The sequence below is a fragment of the Coptis chinensis genome, chromosome 6 (assembly GCF_015680905.1).
Source record: "Coptis chinensis isolate HL-2020 chromosome 6, ASM1568090v1, whole genome shotgun sequence".
Classification (NCBI taxonomy): domain Eukaryota; kingdom Viridiplantae; phylum Streptophyta; class Magnoliopsida; order Ranunculales; family Ranunculaceae; genus Coptis; species Coptis chinensis.
Window position 1 is genome coordinate 9,932,859 of NC_141461.1, and position 25,840 is coordinate 9,958,698.

The following is a 25,840-nucleotide window of genomic DNA, read 5'->3' on the forward strand; positions in this document are numbered from 1 at the left end:
AACCCTAAATTATGTTCTAAATAAAAACTAATAATTAAGAATCAATCATAAGCAGAAGATAAAAGTTTGAAACAAAGTTCAATTGCGTACTACGTGATTTATGCAGACGTTTTACAAGTTGATTCCCAAGTAAAATACTCATCTCAGCTATCACACAGGGACCTTTCAATTTCATTTCATTTCCACATTTTACTAATTTCCAATCAAGTGAATATCAAATATGAAATATTTGCATAACCAGTTACAAGAATAAGATACCGGTGTATAGCCAGCATTGTTGTGAATGGTAGAAATGGATTTGTGATCCACCAAACATTTCACCCTAGTAACATTCTGTATCCAAAGCAAAATAATCTTCTAATTGGCAATGTGCCGCAATGACGTGGACGACTTTGATGAACTATGCCTTGTCAGATTAATTAACATAATGCGACCCAACTGGATGCAACTATTCACTAATGATCTACCACAACCCCACCAAGAATAGCATAAGAAAATCAGATGAATAGATAGGCCTTTATCTAAGCTCTGCGCCGAGGCAACGACCACACTTGTAGAAGCCAGCAGTGAAGGCATTTTAAATTGGAGCACAACTAAGGATCACTGGCCTATAGCTTATCCTGGAGACAGCACAAGAATCCATCAACAAAGAAACCCCACTTGCTCGAGCAAACGCCAAACCAGATAGGCGTATTATCTTGGGCGGAGGGGCCATCAAGATAACGAACCGTGAATCAGGCTATCTTTCCACGGACATACTTATCAGTAGCCAAAAGACCTTCAGTTTAAGAGTAGGTAAGGCTCAATGGTCTCTACAGTAGAAGTCCTATGTCATCTTTTATTCTGTGAGGAGCCGATCTGTGAACAAAGTCCAAGGCAGAAACCAATATTAGTAAACAGTAGTCATTGGAGACTAGGAGGAAGAGAACAACCTGCTTGCTTACGTTATCAATTTTTACCTCTTGAAGGGGGCTAATAGAGGCGGTCTCATGAAGCGTCAATGATGAAATGATATTTCCAGAGTTACCTTCTTTTGTCCATAAGTACTTTAGATAGTAAGGCAGCCAAAAGATTAGCACAAGTAACGAGACAATCACACATGTGTGATAAAATTAGACGGTCAGTAGTTGGAGGTAGCAATCACTCTGACAGATTTCACCTTCGCCTACGCTCTCCAGGCTCAGAGCAGACATATATGAAAATTTACGCTTATATTTCAGATAAATGGATGCAAACTTTAAACTGGAGGGGAAATGGCCAATAATTCACACTGGCAGTGCAGAAAGTAAAAACTCTGGCTGCAGTCTCTGAAGTAGTACACCACAAAAAGGACACAGGGGTCTTGACAATAGAATGTATGCCATTGGAGATTTTAGATCCAAAGGAAGTTTGGATATTGTAAAGAGACACTGAGGTGCCAGTTGACAAGCTGATCTCCGGCAGCAGATACAGTACCACAGTGGAGTAGTAGGGCAAACCTGCATAGATACAGCACAGCGTACTAGTTTATGCCTTTGGACTCCATTATTGCAACTTTCACCAACACAAGAAGCGGTTTCTGGAGATCCAAAAGGAACTGAAGCAGAACAAAATCTACATTGCTCTTCTGCAACATATCCACAGATGGAATGGAGTCTGCCCAAAAGAAAGAGATGAGGAAAAAGGAAAAATAATTTACAGTTTAAGAGTAAAATTATATTATTGCTATTGAAGAAGAAAGTTGAGAGAGAAAAGAGAGTTCGGCTCAGTTAGTTTCGGCCTCCTAAATAAAAATAGACTGTTTACAATATAGAAAACCTCAAAAAAAATCCGGGTTGTGGGGTTACCTATCTACGGCTTACAAGAACTCTAACATTAAGGATATCATATATTTTTGCAGTTATGCCACTAAGACCCCAAAAAATTCACCAATGCCATTGCAATTGAATAAACCTTAAAACGTCATCATAATGTAGGAAAACTGAAATAATTAGCATCAAAAGTAATTAAAGAGAGAGGTCCTTCTCTATAGGAATGAGATGTGCATAATATGTATACACTTAAATTTACAAATGCTCATCTCTAACTATTGCATCACTCAAAGGTTATGCTTGTGAGGTACTAACTTTATAGTGTAATCGAGCAGCGAGTATGTTTCCCTAGTATACTTTTAAACAAGAGTAGAAACTTTTATCTCTATCCTTTTCCTTGTCGAATTGTTTATAAATTTTTCCTTTCTTGTCAGAGTTTTGATTTTTGTAGATCAGCCTTTTGTTGTGATTTCGCATCGAGAATTCTTTGCAGATCAAGAGATGCCAAAAGGGCTTCTCACTTCCCAAGAAAATTCTCCTATATATACATATAAACGCTGATTCATAAAGAATACACAAGGAAAACACTTTGAATTGAAGATTAACAAGGTAAAAAGGCTTTTGTTACTACTTGATACTGCAAATTCCAAAGTACACAGTATTTTCAAGATGAATTACGTTGAGAATAACATGGAAAGATTAAGAAGAAGAAAACTTAAGGCAGGAAATATACCTCTTGCCAAGTTTTTTAATTTTTGATGCAAGGAGTTTAAGTGGATCCTGTACCCCACCAGGGCTGGTTGCTATCCACTGTTCCATCTGTGCAATGCCAACTGGGAGCCATTGTCTACCAACTGCGACATTTGTGGCAGAAAAAGATGCTTGCCATAAAACAACTGCAAAATTAAATGCTACAAGCCTTTCTCGCAGTTCTCTTTCACTGCTATCAAGAACATTATTCCACAGATTCAGATGCTCATCTTCAACACCAACACCTTCCAAATCGTACATTTCGCTGTTATGTATATCCACCTTAAGTCCAGATAGTACAAAACGCCTGCAGATCACATTGAGAAGGTGCAACTGACGAGAAGGAAGTTTAGATGTTATTTGTGAGACATGGAACAACATTTTTTTCATAGATGAACCCGCATCACAGCCTCCACACCAACTTGAGATCCATTTCATCATTATGCAAAGTTCATAACTTTTTGCAGAATGCTTAATAGCTAAGAACGATGCTATGACATCCCAAATAACCAGAGGTTTATCAACACATTCATACTGCTTTAGAGACCACAAAATGTTAGACTCCCAGCACACCATTTCACCTTCAGAAAAATCAGGACATCTTTCAGCACCAAACTCAAGGCATCTTTCAGGTGAAGGTCCTAGTTGTTGCCCACCTATCAAGAAGAACTCAAGACCTGCCTTTTGAGTCCTGCAAGTGTTGAAATGGAAAAAAAACTTAAAGATTTTTTTTTCTTGCAAAGGTACAAAACATTGGTGCAAGTAAAAAGTTTTCAAATCTGCAGGCGAAAAGTGAAACAACCGGCACTATTATTGAAGTTATGAAAATACAATATAGCAATAAAAAACTTCACCACATTATCGATTGGTGCCACTTTGGCAGAGTAATATCTATGCAGAGAACATTACCTGACTTCATACATTGGATCTAGAAGATCAATATCAAAGCCATGAACCTGAAAAGATCAGATATATATATGTTACCTCTTGAAAAAATGGCATGTAACATTATAAGTTAAAGGGAGATGAACTCGTGAAAGAGGACTTGATGAGGCAAAGATATCATCGCTGATTAGCTCATCATCCCTCTAACCCCCTTTCCTTGGTCAAAAACTCAAAATGAATGATGTAAGGAAGTAAGTTGCAAAGGCTGGCTTTCATACCCCGCGTACATTAGAGAGAGAGAGAGAGAGGAAGGGGGTTAAGAAAAAGAGCATCCGAGTTCCTAAACAGCACAAGCAAATTACAAGGCTGTGTTCAAATGATTCTACTGCCAACTTCCAACAAATCTGAAGATTTATTTCTCAAGTTGAAAGCCACATCTTGGAAGCTTGAAACCCTCTGCATACCATGGATTTTACATAGAATACTCTAGAGCATGCTCAAACATAACTTAACATGTGTCCATGTATGTTATCCCCCCCCCCCCCCCCCCAACACACACACACACAAATCAAAACAGAGAAAGTAAGAAAACAGAAGAGATTATAAATGAGAAAAGCTGTGTTGCACGGGTACGAGTGTCCAATTTGGACACTGGTACGGAGATTTGGACACAACATGGTCTAAAAAGCAGATACGCGGACACGGCTAATATTTATTTTAATTTTAATTTTTTTATTAGAAAAACTATTTGGCAATAAGGTTATTGAAAATATAAGTAAAATTATGTGGTTATAGGATCTCAATTCTAATATTTTATGTTTCTGTGGGTCATATCTTATAAAAGATACATTATCCTACACCTCTTACTATAGAAGTGTAGGTGTCGTATCTGGGTCGTGTGTCAGCGTCCGACACGCCGACACGGGAGTGTCGGACACGGCGACACGAGACACAACAGAAAATATGAAGTACCCATGCAACAGAGGAGAAAAGTGAGGAAAATAGGGAGCCTGAAGAGAAGATGGGAAAGGAAAGCCCCACTATTACTATAAATTAGTTAAATTAGACAGCATAGGTTACATATAAAAGGTACCTAGGGAAGCAAAGATATATGAGAACTACAAAAAAAAGACCCTTCAAAACTTGGATCTGGAAATATATTTATGCAGAACAGGACCAACTGCATCAAAATTTAAAAGACTAGGTCCAATTAAAAGGCATGAAAAAAAAATGCATGATAAGATTCCTACCACAGTGAGAACCAAGTTTCCAGGTGATAGGGCAAGGCCAAAGCAGGAATCAGATGCTTGGGGAAGCTGCAAAAGGAGATTCTCTTTGTGAGCAAACGAGAAGAAAGGCTCAAAGTAGGACAGCAAGAAGCATTACATCATACATTAACAGAGCTCTGAAGGACAAAAGAATTAGAAGGGATTGGAGCTTCATAAAGAGATCCTCCATGGAGAATCCAGCTACGCAGGGAATCATCCTGAAATCATATAAATGGTGAAATTTTATTATTATAATTTTTTTTTGCTCGGTAAAGATGAAATCTCATTAAATATGAAAAGAAAGTAGGCCGAGAAAGCCTACTATTACAAAGAAACAAAATAAAACTAAAAATATAGCCACAGGAGGCTAACCCGAGAACTACAAATTATTCTACTTCTAAATACAAAAGTCTATCCCATCTCACCACAAAATACTCAAAAGGGATACTCCTAAACTCTTTAAAAATCTTAGACCACTGAAATAATAGAGCCTTAATTGATATGATAAGCTCCTGCTTAGATGCGGAAACGCCTTCAAAGTGTCGACGATTTTGCTCAATCCAAATACCCCACAAAATAGCAAATGGTAATAAGCTCCAAAGACGATTGCCTGATGAGGTAAAAGGACCATGACCCCAACCCTTCAACAAATCCACCACTCGCCCAGGACTCACCCAATAAAAACAAGACTCTAAATGGAAAGAAGACCAAATGTTCCAAGAAAAAGGACACCCTAACAAAACATGATTTACAGATTCACCATCTATCCTACACAATAGACAATAGATAATCTTCGGAAATTTTATCAGCTTTCAATGTTTTCAAGATCACAGACAACCGTGAAAAACTAGGTAAAATGTTGAAATTTTAATAGCTTAAATTGCATTAAGGAAATAAATGCTGATACGTCACACATGAGGGTACGTGTTGAAATTTGTAACCCCAAATCACATATCTAAAGCCTTGAATTAAAATAAATAGATCCTAGACTGCTCCACTCATAGCCAATTGGTTTTGAGTAGCATGCCCAAATTTAATACTAAGTGCAACTTAGAAAGACTGATGCCAATAAAGATCTAAAAATTTGAAGAAATGTCTAGTAGCAGTTTCATGAACACAAAGAAAAGGGTACCAAGAAATTCAATAGTAGTTCGGATGGTATAAACACAAAGTCATGGTTGAGCCCTAACAACATTCAAAATTATAAGTTAGTATCTGGCAAATAGCCCCCCCTTATATTCTTTAGTTAATACGTAGTAACTGAACAAGTTATTAGGAATATGATGGAACGAAAGACCAAGGAAGGGAAGAATAATGCACCAAAATGCAGGCGCTGCACCAACCGCTGGTGGTTCTTTCTTGTTGTAAGTGAATGCAACAAGGGAGTTAATGACACTCCTTAAATTGTTGTCTGTTGGAAAATAAACTTGGCTTAGGGCAAACCGATACCATACGTTAGCAAAACCCAAAATCGTCAGGCAATATCTAATGTAGAACGACGTAGAGATGTGGAAGAAAGAGATTAGGAAATCTCGATTAGTAGAGAAGTGAAGAAAAAAAATATAAGAGATTTAGACGAACAAGAACAATAAGTAAGAAGAAGATGAAGATTTAGAGTAGAAAGATAGGTAATAACAAAGATAACTCAATTGAGAGATTCTTGAATAATAATCAAATCATAATAATCATAATGGGTTGGTTCTTACAAACTACTAGAGAAGCCATATTTATAGATATGGTTTTTTGGACTCTAAGCAGTGCAACTAGAAACTAATACTAATACTAATTCTAATTCGACACAAATTAAGAAATAACTTAACTACTAATTAAAACTCTTCTTAGAACCAACTAGAGATAGGTGTCCTATCCTACATCAATATCCCCTCCCCCAACCCCATCTTCTGAGTTTTTCAGACTCTCCCTCTGCTCCCACTTCTAAAATTGGTTAATTTCTCATATGCACTGATACATGACCCCCTCTCATACGAATTACCTCAGTAGGCATCAGAGCCTCAAACTTGCTTCTTATTTGCAAGACTTTGACTTTAAATGCACTGCATGTCCAGCAGCTTGGAGATTGTGAAATCCGAAATGGGCCAAAGATAAACAAGGAAGTCTAAAGCTAAAAAGTTAACATCTTTACAGAGTCTATTTGTGCTAAAGAGTACATTCAACACGAGCATCATATACTTCCCATCACTGACTTTTGACATTGATAAACACCATGTCCACTTCTTTCATGCAAATAGAAGCAGAACAAAAAAAATAGCAAATAGCAGTAGGCCCACTATCTGAATGCTTATAAAAGATATGAAAAGGAAAAACAAAAGAGAAGTAAAACAATGGACTTTCTCTTTAAATACCTGGCTGCAGCTATACAGAGAGCGTCCATTAAAAGCCCAGGTTAGACCTGTTATCTGGGAATCAACAACATATAAATGTCAAATATCGCGAATGTGACAGAAGAACATTCCACATAGCTTAAAACTTACAACTTGGATATGCGCATCATATGATCCAGAAATTTGAAATTCGCAACTTGAGATGTCGCATATCCAAACTTCCAACAATCCGGATCCCCTTCCAACTGCTAGAAGCACTTTCCCCAGAGATTCTGCAGGTGCAGTAAGAGAAAGTACAGACACTGGGGTAGAAGTAGCAGGTGTCACCTAAAAGGAATGTAGATATGTCAAAACATTATGCTTTTCCCTGATTGATATAAATTGCACATTATCTTCGATAATATTGAAGTGTACTATTGAAAACTTCTCACCTCCATCAATAAGCGTATGGATGAACAGTTCAATTCTGATGAAGTGAGCAACTCTTCAGTATCTACCTCCCAGATCTTCAGACTAACAACGGAGAGAGAGATAAAGTGAGAAAGCTATTTAGTACAAATTAGAACATCATATTAAATGGAAATTCCAACTGTTAAAAGGGTTCTCTCCTCCTAGACAGCAGGGTAAGTAGTTGACTTCTAGTCCGTCTTCTAAAAAAGAATATAATTTTTTTTTGGGAGAACTTTATACAGCAGGAAAATTGAAACTACTTTAAATTTAGTCTAAACAAGTAAAACTCCGGTTGTTTAATCAAAACTAGAAGCACAACATTTTCACTAGTAACTGTGTGACATCTTTTGTTAAGGAAAAAGTGAACATAACAAACAAAAATTTAGTTACGAAAAGTATTAAGGTCAAATATTAATCAGATAAACTGGCATACCTAACTCACCTCCCATCAGAACTCCCGGTAGCTAAAACAACCTGTGATATAGAACTATTGATAGCAAAAATTTCCCAGCAGATTGCAGTAATCCATCCGTTATGAGCCTGAAGGAGGCCCACATGGATGACATCAACATGAACCCCATTTTGCACAATAGAGTAGCTTTGTGGCTCATGGATTCTCCAAAAAGATATTTTACCCGACTTTCCTCCAACAGACAACAAAGAGAAATAATTGGGCAAGCTATTCATATGAGTGGAATCAGTTTCAAGTGATAACCGCAACACTGGTGACCAAGCAACGATAGTAGATGATAGCATTGCATTCAAAGAGACATACTGTCTTGCGCTAATCTGTGGGCAAGAACCACTTTCACTTTTTTTCTTGCTGGATTTTCCTTCAAACTGTGACACTGAAAAACAACGGCGTGTAATGTTTTCTCTCAACCTTTTTGATTTCAACTCTACTACCTGGGTGGTACATAAAAGTTAGAGACTAACTTGACATTTGACATGATTCAGTAAATGGAAGCTCTAAACTGAAATCGACAAAGAACAGATAGTGTGCCTTGATAAGAAACAACATACCTCTTCTGACTCTAAATCTTGCAAATTCATCTTGAGAAGAGTAACCTCCCATGAATTCAGGCTGCGATTCCATGATGGCGCCAATCTAATGGACCTAGAATCTAATGTCACACAATTATCCTCACCTGTGATAACCCCAAAAAGAAGGTTCTATTAAGTATTACGGGATCATCTGAATATAAGAGAAACATTTACGAAATAGAAATAAAAATTAGGAGCTTTATGCATCTTAATAAGCTTCATACACAGAGTAGAAAGTATAAACTCCGAATAAGCACAATAGAAAATGGCAAAATGTAGAGAACCGACAATAGTTGCATATAGCATGAGAGGTGTATTCCAAAATTAAGGCATACCCAGTTAATCAATTCGATTTTCTAAACTGAAAATGGTGTCTGTTTGGGTAATGACTCACACAAACACACCAATGATCTCGTTGGAGAGGTTGATAGAGAGTGAAAGAGACTGTACCACCAATGGCTGCCTACGTATCCAAATTGTTCTCTGGAATCAAGTCTCAAAAATGCACGTAGTTCTTTGTTTGAAATGATTGTTGGGTATTTATAGGAATCTCATTGCTAAAAATACCCCTTTCTTATTTGACGAGATATTTCCCTCTTTGTATAAAATCTTTCCAAAAGCTTCATATGGACAAAATCCCTTGACATATCTCCAGACCTGCTATATATAACTTGGGTGTCATATTAGTGGGCAGTGTCATTGCTCCAATAGAGGGCATGCCCGAATACCACATTAGTAGACAAGCGGGACTGCCACAGTAGCGGGTAAGCAAGCCCGTCTCATTAGTGGGCGGCTCTTATAGTGGTACCCCATGATGGTCGTTCGTAGGGGTACAAGTACAGTGGTACATACACCGCCCCCTCTTTGCCGGATGGAATTCGTTCCTTGCGGCGAAGAATAGACATCATATTACTATAAAAGAATGAAACAAACAATTTCTGCGATGCCACGCTAATAACTTAGTTAAGGTACTTAACTTAGAATGCTTTGAATTAAGTGTCGATCGTGCACAACCTCTTTTATAATGAAGAACACCTAGGTGATAATGTAAAATTTGGGAAACGAAAATTTCATTTTGTTGATAGACCACGATAAACCGGTTTGCATTTATATAGTCATTCCGCTTGATTGCTATGTGATTTGTGATGAGTGGGGTAAGGTATTGTAAATGCTAACCCCACGATTTTCCTGGTGCGTGGGTTAAGATATTGCATATGCAAGTCCCGTGACTTCTTGATGCGTGGAGTAAGGTGTTGCGACGCCCTGAAACTCCGCGACTTTGTGATGCGTGGAGTAAGGTTTTGCAAACACAAACTCCGCGACTTTTGATCGTGGAGTAAGGTTTTGCAAACGCCAAACTCCACGACTTTTAATCGTGGAGTAAGGTTTTGCAAACGCAAACTCCACGACTTTTGATCGTGGAGTAAGGTTTTGCAAATGCAAACTCCGCGACTTTTGATCGCGTGGAGTAAGGTTTTGCAAAAGCGCAAACTCCACGACTTTTGATCGTGGAGTAAGGTTTTGCAAAGCGCCAAACTCCACGACTTTTGATCGTGGAGTAAGGTTTTGCAAACGCGAAACTCCACGACTTTTGATGCGTGGAAAGATTTTGCAAACGCAAAACTCAAATTTGTGTAGGTTAAATACCAACCTCACCTAAACTAAGGTGGTGGTGGTGAACTAGAGTGTTTTCTTTGTACATTGCTTTTGAGGAATTTATATACAACGTTTTGAATGGAAGTCAAATATGGAAGAATGAAATTTTATTGATGATTTGAAATTTGAAACAACATAGCTAGTCCGCTCATGGAAAAACACTAAGGAGTCACTCGAAGCTACCAATTTGTACTAATGGGAAACCAATTTAACGATAGAAACGCCTAAGATGGAGCGCATTCCATGGTTTCGGGAGAGGGTTCGAAATTGTCAAGGAAATATGCACCCTTAGAGGCGCGATGCGGTCAATGATAAGAGGTCCTTCCCGTTTTAAGCCTAGCTTCCCCGATGATCTTTGATTGTCTACACAAGACCGGTCGTAGGGATGAAAAACTTTCAAGCCGGGCTTCTTGTCATATTGCTTCTTCATTGTGCTTGGTAATGGAGGAGACGAGCAATACTTTCCTCAGCAAGACTTCATCTAGATTGGCCTTTGAATGAGCTACTAATTAAATCATTATGGCCATCATTTAAAGCAGCGGTCGCGGATTAGTCTCGAAGAAAATTTCCGTGGGTAATACCGCTTCTCCATACCCGGGTTAAATGGTGACATTCTGTCGAAGCTTTGGAGTTGTTCTATAATGCCATAGAACGGTACTGGTAACTCCCTTGTCCACTTGCCTTTAGCCTGTTAAGTCGACGTTTGAGGATTGCTAAGATGGATTTATTTGTCGCCGGCCCGCCCATTTGCTTGGGGGGTGATAGGTGCGTAAAAAATTCTTTCTAGCACAAAGCCCGTATTTCTTACGCATCAAATTGTTTTCCATTGTCGATATTAACTTCGTAGGGGATACCAAATCGGCAAATTATATCCTTCCATAGGAACCGGATTTGACGTCCGAAGCTTGTATGTGCACCAAAGGTTGTATACGCCCACTTGGTAAAAATAATCAGTAGCTATGAGGAAAAGCGAACATTCCCCGAGCTCTAGGTAGGGGCCCAATGATGTCTAAACCCCATTTTGCAAATGGCCATAGTGAAAAATCGGGTGTAGCTTGGTGGAAAGAGTACCCAAATGATAGTGTTTTACGACAAAGGAATACATGTCTCAAAATGTTTTTCGATCCAATTGCATATGAGGCCACCAATATCCTTGTGTCATTGCCTTATGAGCCAAACTTCACCACCGAATGATTTCCGATATCCCCTGCATGGATTTCTTTCTAGCACGTAAATCCTTCTGTTTGTGAGACACCTCGGCATAGGAGACAATGAATTACCTTTCTGTACAATTCGCGAGTTCCCATGAAGATACTGATATAAACTTCCATGAGTCTCTTTTGGCGTTATCTCGATCGATCTTGGGTTCCGAAGGGACTATGCCATTGTGTAGAAATGCAATGATCGGTGTGCCAATCGTCGATGTTTGCCACGACATTTGGGTAAGTGAAGTTGTCGGGCTCTTACGCAATTCCGTTGTCACCTTGATCGTTACTTTTCGGGTATAGAGTTCCGATGCATCATTTTCTTGAAGAGTCTTATTTCTATCTTTTCCCATTCAGGCTTGTCTTGTGGGGGAATATCATACTTCCTTTTCCTCGTTATTGACAACATTAATGTCCGATGGTAGATGTTCCCTATCCATATAGAAAAAGCAACATACGCGTTGATGTAGATGTCCGCGAGTTGTTCTGGGGACAAGTCAATGCTTCGGTCTTCTTTGAAATCAACGTTAACTTGTCTTGGTCCATCAATGTCTCATGGCGATGGATAGATATGCTAAAGGCGCCCGCGATGTCGAACATCATTCCTAGGCCTTTGTATAATCGGATGGTTTCAAACCGGTGAGCAAGTCCGTGAATTAAGTCTAGGTATGCTTGCCATTTTATCGTCTCGGGCTTCAAAGAGCGGGAGAATTGCCCCCCACCAACCGTGAGTCGGTGAAAATTTGTAATTTTCGAACTCCTAAGTCCAAAAGTCAATATGCATTCGCATTACATGATGACTTCATATTACGCTACATTATTGGAGGCCTTGAACCCAAAACTAACCGAAAGTGCTCCATGGTTGATTTATCCGGCTTGATAAAAACACATCCTAATCCGTGAGCGGATTTGTTGTGTGAGCCATCCGTGTAAACAATCCATAAATCGGATGAAGGGTGCGTATGCTTTGGCGGGGCTTCCCCAACTACTATAGCCGTTTAAAGCTATAGATCTGCTGCCTGGTCGACTTCGGGAACAAAATCGTCGATAGGGAAATCTGCCATTAGGGATGCAAGTGCATGACCCTTTTACGAAATCACGAGGTTCAAAATGGATGCTATAAGCACTTAAGTAGATGTCCCATTCCAGAAGTCTACTTGATTCCCGGGCACTTCGGAAAACTTTGCGTAGAGGATATTCCGTGTATACTTTGATCGGTCTTCCTTGGAAATATGGCTTGGCGTGCCGCGGCATGAACCAAGGCTAAAGCAATTTTTTTCAATTCTCGAATATCCGCTTTCCCGCCCGTTAGTGTTTTACTAATGAAGAAGATTGGATTTACCGTCTTCTCCATCGATGAACAGATCCTGCACTTATCGGCAGATCAAATGACCAAATAAGCTCCAACGGGTTGCCAGAAATTTTTCACAGCCGCCAAGATTTGCGACAAGGTAGTTCTTAATTGATTGAAAGGCATTTTCCGCAATCATCATTCCACTTTGCTTTGAGTCTTTTAACGTCCGGAAAGAAAGGATGACACCGGTCCGAGTATTTAGAGATGAAACGATTTAGTCTTTGCTAAAGTTCACGTTGAATCTCCTTTTTGTTTTTTTGGAGAGGCATGGATTGAATGGATCGGATGCGTTGCGGGTTAGCCGATGCCTCGACGAAGTCATCAAATACCCTAGAAATTTTCCCCGATATCGGTCAAAAGCACATTTCAAAGGATTTAGCCGCATGTTGAATTTGTCAATTCAATCAAAAACCGATTGTAAGTCGAGATGATGATCGCCAATTTTACAACCATGTCATCAATGTAAGCCTCCATTGTCTTGCCCAACATATCTCAGAATATGGTGTTGATCATCCTTTGGTACGTAGCCCCCGTTTTTAAACCAAAAGGCATAACTTGGTAACAAAAATCCCTTGGTGATTGAATGCAGATTTTTCTTGGTCTTTAACAGCTAGCGGGATCTGGTGGTATCGAATCGCATCCATAAATGATAAGCGTGGGTAGCCGGGCGTGGCATCTACCAATTCGATATTCGTGGAAGAGGTAGGGATGAATCGGGCAAGCTTTGTTAAGGTTCGTAGACCTTTGCAACCACGTTAGACAACCACCGCGGATATGAAACCGGGTCATGAACCGAGTTGAAAGTAACCATCAATTTCCTCTCGACTTTGAGTTTTCTATCCGGGCCATGCGCTGGTTTAATTCCATGGTTCCATGTCAAGTGTGTGGCATGCAACTTCGGGTCGATCCAATCCGCTCGAGAATTCAACAAAGATCTTTTGTTTTTCCGAGGAGTGCTACCATTTCTTTTTGTTCATTTTCCGTCGGTTCGCGAAATGAAAAGTTGTTTGTCCGCCTAAATTCCCAATTTGAACTTCTAAGAGGCGGTCGATAGTCGGTGGTCCTTCATTTTGTGAACTAGCGGTTATAAATACTATCGTGGTGACGACTCGATTTAGACAACGCCATAATTCAAAATTGTATTTCCCGCATATCCGACCGGACGATATTCATCCAAGACTTTCTCGTGACAAAGCCATCCGTCACCGCCGCACCTTACAAATTTTGTCGAGATGGGAATTTTACTTGCCGGTGAAAGGTAGAGAGACTCTGCGCCCATCTTCCAATCTCTTCCTAGGATTGCATTAATGCGGGGACTTGCAATTCATCGGAGAAATTCAATGTCAATAGACTTGTCCATGGCATGGTTGGTAGAGAGACTCTCTTCCTACTTGGAGTTGTTCGCGGTTCGGATGATTGAGTACTTTCAGTAATTAAATTTTTCGACAAAATGCATGTTCTTGTAGCAACTTCGCAAAATGAATGACACAGAGCTTCCATATCTATCATGATCTTGTTGAACTTCGTCATAATCCAACGAAAGCCGAGATGACGACATCATAATGAGGATGATGGGCGCCATTAGATCTCTATCACTAAAACATAGGGGACCAAGCTCATTGTTTACGAAATCCTTGACAAAATCAATGTTATTGGCGTGATAAAATTCCCCGTAAGAAACCAAACTTTGCTCGTTGTTCACACTTTTGCCTTGTTAAGTGAAACATCATTGATTTTGGCATGACCAACTAGTATGACATTGTGGCTAGTCATTGCTACATTTTGTTTCACCGTTTTTGAAAGCACAAACTCATCTAATTGTCCCTTGTCGACTAGCCTCGTATTTTTCCTTGAGGATCCTCTCTCTGTTCATGGCGAAATCATTGTGGAAGTGACACCAAAGATTTTTGTCACGCGTGTAGACTTAGTGTTTTCGTGCAAGGGGTAATGGTGGAAAAAGTAAGTTCGTCCCTTGATCTTTTCATATATCACATTGTACTTGGCATTTAATGGCGTGAGCTTCATTTCCTCACGAGCGTGTTAACCTTGTTGTATTCTTGTTGTGGTCCTTCCGATATGTTTTGCTTCGTTTGCCTTTACCTTCGTTTGAGTCTTTACTCCGGAAGTCTTTGTCTCTTGAGGCTTTTGATCTAACATCTTCTCCACGTTAATGAAGCGCCTTGTTCGTGCAAACAAATCGGATTTTGATTGTGGGGGTCCTGCATAAAGGGAGTTGTAAATTCGTTTTATCGAAATGGACTCCTTCCTTGAATGCATGAATAATCATTACGTCGGGGACATCGGTGACCTCTGCTTGCACTTGGCGGAAACGAATTTCTGAACTTTGCCAATGCTTCATCCTTTTTTGGTGTTGAGCAAGATGTTGACATCCTTGGGGCGTGTCCAATTATGCTTAAACCGATCGTGAACCGGTTTGCTAATTCTGAAATGACGCGATAGATTGAGCCGGCAAGCTGGAAAGCCAACGTAGATTCTCCTTTTACGTAGACGGAAAAAGTTTGCAAGGGGTCATCTTTTGCCATAGAATTACCACCGCTTTTAAACTCCATAACATGATCGTTTGGGTCTCCTCCTCGCCGTTGAACGTAGGAAGGTCCGGTTGTTTGAATCCTTTCCTCGATGCTCTTTGGAAATCTCCGGCGACATCTTCATTTCTTGCAAAAGGTCTTTCCATCGTCTTCGGTGACACCCAATTAGTCATTGTTTTCTTGATGATGTCTTTGATTTGTTGTTCAATGGTGCACAACTTCTGACTTGAGGAGTAACTTCACTAATCTCACGGTGTTGTGCCCCAGTTGTTGCTTGCTTTTTTGGCGGTTCCTTGGGAACGCTGAACTGTCTGCCGATAAAAGCGGGCTAGCCGGCCGAACCGGGGACCCATTTCTTTGGTGTGGCCATATTCGGGTTTAACCTTTCTCAGATCGGTTTCGCTTTGCATTCAAGCCATGTCTAAGGTCATGCTGCAATTCGCTCTCGAGGTCCCGATCTTGGCGTCCGAAAGATTTCGTCTTATGGTGGATGTTGTCCACCTTTACGATCGCTTATGATCAACATTCAATGATCTTGTCATGTTATGACCACTTATCGCTAGTGTTGTTGGTATTTCGATATCCGGATCGCCTTTCTTGAATGGGATGAATGTCCGCTTGACCATGCTCGTGGGGGCGGTTTCGATGGATCGGGATGTCAAATTGTAGTCGGTTGGATACACTCCGATTTTCACGGATCACGGGAGCTCTTTGCGGTGTGGAAGATCAAAGATCATCGTCATCCCTTTGTAAAGTCTAGTTGCTTCCGCAAGTAAATGCTCCTTCTCTCTTACGAACCTCGGCGACGCAAAGATTTAACGGCATGTCTTCATCTCCTATCTTCATGTTATCCGGATCTACCGTTTGCATTTGTAACGTCTAGATCTTGAAGGTGAGTTCTTGGAGCCCGATGTCGGACGTCTAGATCACGGGTTGTCGCGGGCACCGGGAGTTGAAAAGGCTGATCTTGGCAGATCTATTGCATTCTATCACCTCCTCGATTGATTAGTATTCCGGATTTTCGCCTTGTTGTTGTTGTTGTGTTCTTGCATTCTTGTTTTCTACCTTGTAGTTTTGCCATTAATGGTGCTTGGAAGAAGGAACGTGGAAGAGGGCCCGTCAATAAGGACCACGGGGCGGTTATTATGTTTGGGTAATGACTCACACAAACACACCAATGATCTCGTTGGAGAGGTTGATAGAGAGTGAAAGAGACCGTACCACCAATGGTAAAAATTATCCAAATTGTTCTCTCGAATCAAGTCTCAAAAATGCACGTAGTTCTTTGTTTGAAATGATTGTTGGGTATTTATAGGAATCTCAAAAAAATACCCTTTCTTATTTGACGAGATATTTCCCTCTTTTGTATAAAATCTTTCCAAAAGCTTCATATGGACAAAATCCCTTGACATATCTCCGGACACGCTATATATAACTTGGGTGTCATATTAGTGGGCGTGTCATTGCTCGAATAGAGGGCATGCCCGAATACCACATTAGTAGACAAGCGGGACTGCCACAGTAGCGGGTAAGCAAGCCCGTCTCATTAGTGGGCGGCTCTTATAGTGGTACCCCATGATGGTCGTTCGTAGGGGTACAAGTACAGTGGTACATACAGTGTCCATGGTAACATAACCTGACCTGAATGCAGCTACGAACATTGAACATGCAACTAATCTCATTAAGAGCAGGCAATGGTGCATAAAAGCTAAGCACCCTAAGGCACCACAAATAAAAGCTTGCTACTGGGAAACTCCTAGAACTAGTGTCATTAAGATTAATTGTGATGGAGCATCAAGGGGGAAACTCCATAATTAGCAACAATAGGAGCAACTTTTAGAAATTCAGAAGGTGACTTTAACCTTGTGATGTGGAGGAAAATAGGAGTCAACACCAACTACATGGCGGAGTGTTCGGCGATTCTTGAGAGTTTAGAAGTGGCATTGACTAAGGGATGGACAAGAGCATGGATTGAATCTGATTCAAGTTCAGCAGTTCAAGACTTCAAGAATGGCAACTTACCATGGCAGATGAAACAGAGATGCAGACAACGCAAGAAGAAAATTCAAAGTTGTTTATAACCAGTATATGGAGAGAGTCGAACACATCAGCAGACAAGGCTGTAAACTACATGTTTCAAATGAATTGCAACAGAGTTTTCTTGTTTGAGGGTAGACCAAACAGAGTTTTAAATTTTAATACTCCATTTGGAATTTCTCTATGTTCTTGCACGTGGAGCCGAATATTAAACAGACTGAAGACAAGCATTGGCCGCATGTGAGGTTCACAGTCTCAAAACATTTAGTCCTCCACCAGGACATCGATTTTGTTTTATCTGCAAATCTAGAATTCCTCTTTAGCTACTCAGCGTCTCAGCCCCATTGTAAACAACGACTAAAGAGGAAAGCCTTCTCCTGCCCTTGGAAAATAATGGCTGGGTTCCCAACTTCCCATGTTCACTCGTTGCATTAGAAGGCAGTCCTTCTGAAGATTGTGTGATAGTTACTTCCCATGCAAACTGCGGGAACTGTTTGTGTGTGTTGTTAGGGATGGGGGTGGGGGTGGGGGTGAGGGAGAATGGGATAGGCCCGGATCAGGATTATAACTAGCCATCAGCTGATGGGTCCTGGTTATATTGTTACGTATAGTCTCTAGAACTAGTGAGTCAATATATGAGAAAACAGTAACCAACTTCAATTTCATAATCAAGTAAATAGTTAGGCTAAACCTTACCAGAAAGTTTCACCAAAAGACCATTCTCATTACAACCCACAAATAAGCCCTCCCTCCATCTGCACATTCATGTATCAATAACTCATATTGAGTAAACCGAACAGCATATATGATATATATAAGCTTATAATTGGTACTTTATTTCTTTAATCAAATAAAAAAGAAGAAGCAAAACTTGACCTATGAAATTCATTGTCTTGCTAATGGACTAATGGCTGAATCATTAAAACCACTACAGCCGGGACTGACACCCAGTTCGAAGGCAGCTATCAGCTTCTAGTTGTTAAAATTTGTGGGCGTTACCGTTACCAGAGAAGACAGTGGTTTAAAAACAGACAAAAGAAACCGCTTAAGTAACGAAATTTGAAAAACCAAAAGACAAAAGGAGAAACTGAAAACTCCATTAACTTCTCCTTCCATGTCGAGGAAAACATTAATCCAAAAAGAAAAATATCAATGGTGTTTAAGAATACAAGCTATATTTAAAGTTTTAAACAGATAAGTACAAGGTTAGAAAGATAGTATAAGATTGCTTATTCCATATCCAGGAGATCCTTTTTGTATCTGGATTGATAGGCTGTGTTTTTAGCTGGGTTAACTAGACTCATTTGGACATACTTTTCCTTTTAGTTTCATGTGCCTCCAGTTACCTTAACCTACTTTGTCTTTAATGAAACTTTCTATCATCATTAAAAATAACAACATTATAATTGAATAATTAGGTACTGGCTAATTACTCAAGTGTGAATATAATCCTCTTCAATTATATTCATATACTATCTTTCAATTATCAAAAAAAGAAGAAAAAAAAATCGGACTAAGGATACACCTCACACAAATAACTTTCTGACAGTGTTGGTTTTATATGACCTTTGGATTCACTATTCAATTATTGTGTGCCATCCTTGTGCAAAGACAAAGCTAATCTTAACTGTGGTTTTCCAATTTTTAGTAGGCCTCCAAAGAGAGCATTTACATTCACCACATACAAACTTTAAAGTACATCATTGAAAGGCTCAGAAAATAAAAGTTTACAACCCATTCAGAAGACATACAATTGATCAACAGAAAGAAACAGAAAGTTTTAATGAGAATACAATATATCATCTTGATGTACTGTAGAATAACCCTCTCAAAGTTATTTGAAGTTGGGCAGTTTTTGTTTTCTACCTCCCTCAGTCAAACTGAAATTTCATAAGTGGATGAATGTTTGTCAGCCAATCAATATAACCAAATAAACGATAAAAACCCAAAAAAAAAATCCCTCTAGTTCCCCCTTTTTTTAGCCTTAAAATATTCAATAAACATTTTTATTTTTCGCCATAAATCCCTGAACTGTTGTTACACACAATAAAAAGCCTACCCAGCTAACGAGTTGAGAATTAGACGAACATTAAAAAGAGAAGAGAAAGTCTTGTACAAAAACAGAATAGTTAAAAAAAAAAAAAAAATGAACAACAGTGTGGTTCTAATTAGTATGAGTATTTATTCAGGAGGATAGGTTTTGCTATTCAAGATGGCGCTTGCGGTGCAATTTGTAGCGCGCTTGACCTTTAAATCCTTTGTATGATTTATTTTGGAGGATAATAATAATAATAATCAACTTCAACATAAAATCATGTTTCAGGAGACTATTACACAACAATATCAGAACAAATGAACTGGTATTACCTGTTATCTAACCAAGCTTCCACTGCTTGTCCCTGGCTGAGAATGCTCTCCATTTCATGAAATTCAAGCAGAGAAATTTGTTCAGGAAGATTACCCATGTTCATAGAAGGACGAACTTTGGGAAATGGAGCGGCGCAAGCAGGTTCAATACCACTTTGGACATGCAAGTCTATTGTTTGATCAGATTTTGTGTTGAGTTCAACCCATTCTTTTTCCTTTCCTGAAAAGAAGTTTAACCAGAGAAAAAACAATCGTAATGAGTATATGATCACGCTGTTACCTACATAAAACTCAACTCAAATTTAAACTTCAAGAGTATTACTTGTCCTGGTTTTTGGATATTGAACAAGTGCTTTTGCACCATCAATATGCTCTATTTTGCCATTAATCCAGAAACGTTGGTCCCCATTCTGTTTCAGAAACTGTGAAAGCAGATATTTAAACCAAATAAGAGGCCTAGGAACCAAATGCAGTAAATATTAATTGCGAGGAAATAAAAATACGGCAAACCTCTACTGACGTATTCTTATTGAACAAGCACGGAAAAGTTGATATTTCAATGCCCACAGTAACTTGCTTTTTGTTGGGTGGAATGCAGCCACCGTTTGCATTTTCCTTCCTTTCAATAAAGCGGAAAATTGAGAAGTGAACACGTTCAGAATAGAACAAGTCTGATTGAGTATAGGTATGCTCAAACCATCTTTAACAATAAACAAATGACGAGGCATAATCGAGGAAACTATCACAAGCCATGTGATTGCATGTTACTAATTCTTGGAAAAGACAGCTCATAGCAAACTGCCAACTGAGCATTAAGATGAAAGAAAAGTAAAATAAAAATCAACGAGTTACCCTTTTTGTGAACTGTTCACCATTCTTTTCTTACATCCCTTACTCGACATAAAGTACTGTGCATCACTTGCACACCCAGACTCTCTCTGGTACTCAGCTGTTTGTTCCTAGAAAAGAGAAGGCCCATTTGTTGGATATTTTCCAAACAAAAATCACTTTGTTAGTTTGTTATCAATTGTTTTCTGGAAACAAATTCATAATGGTAGTTCTATTTTGTTTAAAAGATATATTTGCTTATAAGTTATAATAATAACTAGAGATTTATTCAGAAAATTTATTGGCTTAACTGTTTTTTATTTGGCGGTATGTCTAACGAGGGGCCTGGGAACTTAGCTATACAGGTTGCTGACTCCAAAGTCCACCATAGATGAACATCACCACTAACCAGCACTACTTGCTTGTTCTCTATAGTATATTAGCGACCCAGAAAGGAAATCCTTACAAATTATGTCTATATATATTGCCATACTCCCCAATCCTGCAAGTGATTCTCGTGTTATGTGTCTTCTCATAGATGAAATGGAACACATAAATATCCCTGCCTGTATACCATGGAATACTGAATAACAAAATAAGGTCATCCCGGCCACGCAACTACTATTAGTCCAACCTCAAGTGCTAGTCAGATTATAACACCTATGGAAGCAAACTGGACTTGCTTGTAGACAGCTGAGCAACTGAGATGGCCCTCAACATGATCTCTTCCAATAAATTTAACATAAAAATGACGACACGGCTGTCAGTGTGACCAGGATGGGTACAAAATCCATGCACCAAGCTCTTCTCCACATTCTTCTCTAGTTCAGTTTTTTCCTCAATTGAACATGATTTTCATTGCAATAAGGTAGTGTGATATATAGAGCCCCATGACTATGCAATTGGGGACTAATGCAATAAGGTGGGACAGTATATTCCCATCTCACTGATTCTAAGACTTCTGGGAGTGATTACATGAGATGTCCAAGACCACTTATAGACTTCAGCAACATCTCTTGCACAAGAAAATCATAGTTTACAAAAACTAAATAACTTACACAAAAATCACTTGACGAAGGCACAACAGCTTCCCCCAAATCGTTAGGCAAAAGATGATCAAGTAGCAAGTCAGAAATATCTATAACCTACACAGAAGCAGTGTACCATACATCACATATCTATATCTCAGCTATGTAAATATTAATCCTTAAGCAGATAGTTCGATCTTTTCCTCACACTTGAGAGGAGGGGAGAGAGATATAAGTGTAAAGAAAAATCAAGCATGACAAATACTAAGACACCGAGTGATAAAAAATACCAGTTGATCCATCAACTTTACATCTCATTATTCTCATCGCAAATATTGCTAAAAGCACTTGTAATGTCTTCATTGAGACACCCATGCAAATCAGTATGTAACGAAATTTGCATGGGCAACAGTGAATCTAAGTTGCACGAATTGAAAATTAAGACAATTTGAATGTTAAAGGACAAAAACTTTAGTTTTATTAAATTATGATGTATTTTAATGAGACAATCTGACTAATGTTCATTCTCGTGAGCTCAAAGACTTCCCAACAACAACTAATGTTTTAGATGATAGAAAACAATGCTCTACAAAGCGCTAGCTGGAGGGTGCCTAGGAGGTTGGTTTATTTCTAATAAATATAACAGTACAATACTAGAAAAAAATGAAATCAAATTTTGCCTCATCAAATTCAAAGAGTTCTCCAACCAAACATTTATCATCATTCAAGTCCAAATATTAGCAAAATACTTCTTAGAAGGCATAAGAGTTCTCCAACCAAACATTTCCAATAATTCAAACACAAACAAAAATATGAAGTAGTCAACTAGGTTTCTAACTCTTCTTCACCACAACCCTCCAAGAGAGTCTCTCCATTGGAGTCAAACTCATACTCGTTATCTCCGCCCTCTTCCGCGTCCTCATCCAATAGAAAATCTTCATGAAGTTCTCATTCATCAACATTTTCTAGCTCTTCTCCTAGGCTCTAAGACACTATCCTCTCCTGACGCTTCTCCAAACATTATTCGCTCTAGGAAAATTTGGGGCTCTTAGGCTGGATTCTTTTTTTTTTTTTTTTGGTATGCTTAGCCCACCCGACCTGCCTAGTCTCCCACCTAAATCTTCGTGATCAGAGAGCATATAAATCTCTTGCCTATTGTGATCAGAAGGCATATAAATTCCTTGTGTATTGTGATAGTAAACATGTGCTTTGTTTTGTTCCTGGTTGCAATTATCATACCTAGAACTCCTATGTTGGAACCAAGGAATATCCCATGAGTGCAACTCGCCTTCCTTTGAAAAGGAATTCCTTTTGCAATGCCCTCTACTGGCTGTCTACCTGAGCAGGAAGAAGTCTCTATGAAGAAGTAGACAATCTGCTTCGTGACACCATGCAGATATAAGATAGACAGAAAGCAAAGAGTGTATCACTTCCTTTTGGCCTTTGCTTTAATATATTTGTAATTGCGTAATATTAAAATGAACCCAGGATCTTAAACATTAGTAATTAGATAGGAAATGAATGAGTATGAGATTATAATTGCCATTGCATACTTAATAACCAATTATTATTCCATTGATTGGAGATAGAATACCAACCCCGTACTCTACTAACACATCATTCAACAACATCTAAGCCTCATATTATTGAATGTATCGACTAAGATTTGCTCTGAATCACCACTTATCTTTCCCCCTCAAAGTTATTATGTAATCAGCCATTTCTCTCTAAAAGTCGAGATGTATATGAATTTATATCAAAGGGACTGTAGGTCTTGTTAGAGCAGCCCTTTACCCTATACAGATATACATCTGTTACATATTAATGTTTAAAATCATAGGCATATACACTAAAGGGATACTCTAACAGATCTAACTCGGGGCACGCACTTGCCTAACAACATAATGGAGCAGGCGGTCACAGCTCGCAAGTGCATGCTTAGCAACCAATTTACTCCAAAAGCCTGAGATACTGGTGAGATGCAAACGATAATAGATATCAAAGGGCCTGTGGTCTAACATGGGAATGGACATCTCTAACAACAGTTTAGGAGTGCGCGTGGGCGTGTGCGCTCACAACATGTTATTACATAAAAGTTATAGTACTATAATATAAAGGTAAGAAACACATAACATGATTATCGGCACAATCCAATACATTCAAGATGGACAAGTCTATATTGGTTACTAAATGAAGAGGTTAATTGTCAAAAGTGCTACAGTATATATATACAACTATCAACCTAAGACCAACATCATACCTCAACCCACTCAGCACAAAACTCATAAACTGGTTGACGGTAAAGCTTCACACGACCGTCCGTGGTGCAAACAGCAAGCAAACACCTACACCAAATTTAAGTTCATATCCACAATGCACTCATACTTCTAAGATGAACATAAATCCATAACCTCTACATTTAAGTTCATACCCAGAATTAGGAGCCAGTCCTATAGGAGACCACGAGATGGATCGAACACAAGGTGATGTGTCACGAGATAAACACGTGGGCAACATACATCCATCAAGTAAATCTGCATTAGTATTCAACATACATAAACATAAAAAAAAAATGTTCGACCACGGAAATAAATGTTATTGCAACTTAACAAGAAAATTAAAAAAAAGAACCTTGTTTAGCAACCACTCCGATTTGAAATGGCTTGATTGGAGGAAGTGTGATTAGTCCACGTGGTCCATACAATGACGCTGGATTCTACAAAACAAAATGAATTTGAAGTACATACTCAAAAGGTGTAAATAATATATATATGGGCTTACGAGAATAGTGATGATGTGTCCAGTTGCAACAGCTACCAAGTTCTCATCTGACCACGCAACTGAATTCGGGTATGAGGGGCGTGCGATAAGTGCTGTTGATTGGAATGGGGTTGCCATTTTTTTATTATTTGTTTTAAGAGGATAAAGTGGCGGGAAATTTTAATAGGGTGTTGAGAGAGATGGAGAGGTTCCGAGATCGAACTCGGTTGGCTGCTGGTTTTTGTTTCTGTTTTCTTTTCTTTTCTTTTTTCTCTTTTTGTGAGTGGAGGCCGATTATTGTTTTCGCTTAAATAAGAGATTGTCTACCAATATATCGTGTTGAAATTTCAACTTCCAACTTCGTTCCTAGGACTAATTTAAGTTTTTTTATAATCAAGCAAGTTTCATAAGGCACCAAATTGTATTTGCCATTTTTTGTTCTAATTTAAGTCAAAATATTCGTGCAAATAAGCTCTGAATAACTGAGGTCATCTGAACATAAAATTCACGTTAAAATACATGTTAACGCACGAGATTTTGGCTGGGAAGAATGCATAATATTGTGACGCTAATAATAATGAATGTAATCTTAGGGAAATCATTCATACATCACATTATCACATGGAAAAAGAGAGCCAAATGATTAACGCGAGTAATGGTGTGCTGGAAGAATAGCCATGGACAAATTGTTATGTTGTCGACATGCACTGCGCTCCTTAAACCATATCCTAAAAGTGCTCTTGAAACCTGGATTTCACATTTAAAACGGCGTCAAAGTGCTTCATAGTTTCCTGTTATAGTCGATCTCGTTATTAGAATTGCATTTTATGTTACCTAAGTCACATTAAGCATTCCTTTCAACATTTATCATAGGGAATCTTCGGATTGTTCAGCGCATTGTTTGCAAACTAGGATTTACTGTCATTGTACCCTTGCTGCGTAATGAACATATATCATCACATGAACTCTCCCTTCCATGCATGAATGTGGTGGTAGAAGAATCAAGTACCCCACTCTCCCCTCAGGCATCCTACTTACTCCTCGCCCCTTCTCGATCTATAAATACACATTCATAACTCTTCACCCCTCACCAACAACTATTCTTTGCCATTCAGCCTATTTACTACATCAAAATTATCTCTATTCTCGAGGTTATACTCTTATGTATATCTCATATATTCAATCTAGTTTTGTTTCAGAGATTGATTTTCTTCTTCATTTACAAAATAGTTGCATTAAATGGTGACTGACATTTCTTCTTTAATCCGAAATTGAGATTTGGGAGTAATTTTCGTTCTTTTCTTTTTTCCATCTATTTCTCATTAATATTGCGGTCTAGAGATTGTGCTAATGCAAAAATCACGGCCAAGATGTACTCATATAGTCATCTTTCATTTTAAATTATTTGTTCTTGTTCTTGTTTTTGTTTTTGTCTTTGTGATTTTATAGTTTTCTTTCATTCAGAGCACATATTTAGTTCCTTTTTGTAATTTACTTTGATCTCATATTAAATTCTCTTGAAATCTG

At 38.8% G+C, this 25,840-nt stretch overlaps 1 protein-coding gene and 1 non-coding gene across 6 annotated transcripts; both read right to left on the reverse strand.

Moving 5' to 3' along the window:
* Positions 1 to 159: 159 nt before the first annotated feature.
* On the reverse strand, positions 160 to 24,611 carry LOC147491369 (Transducin/WD40 repeat-like superfamily protein). Of its 5 annotated transcripts, none has more exons than XM_086564246.1 (21): positions 24,335 to 24,611; positions 24,185 to 24,269; positions 23,985 to 24,087; positions 23,814 to 23,898; positions 21,584 to 21,670; positions 20,550 to 20,656; positions 20,208 to 20,316; positions 20,020 to 20,119; positions 19,698 to 19,917; positions 18,027 to 18,085; positions 8,509 to 8,633; positions 7,928 to 8,391; positions 7,467 to 7,548; positions 7,186 to 7,362; positions 7,057 to 7,110; positions 4,819 to 4,911; positions 4,676 to 4,741; positions 3,450 to 3,496; positions 2,524 to 3,231; positions 960 to 1,635; positions 160 to 858 (listed from the first exon to the last, which is right to left on the reverse strand). In XM_086564246.1, exons 1-20 carry the CDS (start codon positions 24,449 to 24,451, stop codon positions 1,266 to 1,268), a joined length of 3,258 nt encoding a protein of 1,085 aa, XP_086420372.1. In that variant the 5' UTR covers positions 24,452 to 24,611; the 3' UTR covers positions 160 to 858; positions 960 to 1,265. The 5 variants fall into 5 exon arrangements, with proteins under 5 accessions (XP_086420372.1, XP_086420373.1, XP_086420374.1 ...); XM_086564247.1 differs by having other exon boundaries at positions 945 to 1,635; XM_086564248.1 differs by lacking the exon at positions 21,584 to 21,670.
* LOC147491370 (U6 spliceosomal RNA) lies at positions 18,894 to 18,996 on the reverse strand. The gene has a single exon (XR_015200563.1). It is a non-coding gene; the product is annotated as a U6 spliceosomal RNA (small nuclear RNA).
* Positions 24,612 to 25,840: the final 1,229 nt, after the last annotated feature.

Coding starts and splice junctions, on each gene's coding strand:
- LOC147491369 (XM_086564246.1), bottom strand. CDS start 24,451: ATGGCAACCCCATTCCAATCAACAGCACTTATCGCACGCCCCTCATAC. Junction 18,086..19,697: donor GAAGCTTGGTTAGATAACAG/GTAATACCAGTT, acceptor ATGAATGTGCAG/ATGGAGGGAGGGCTTATTTG. Junction 3,497..4,675: donor GAAACTTGGTTCTCACTGTG/GTAGGAATCTTA, acceptor TGATCTTTTCAG/GTTCATGGCTTTGATATTGA.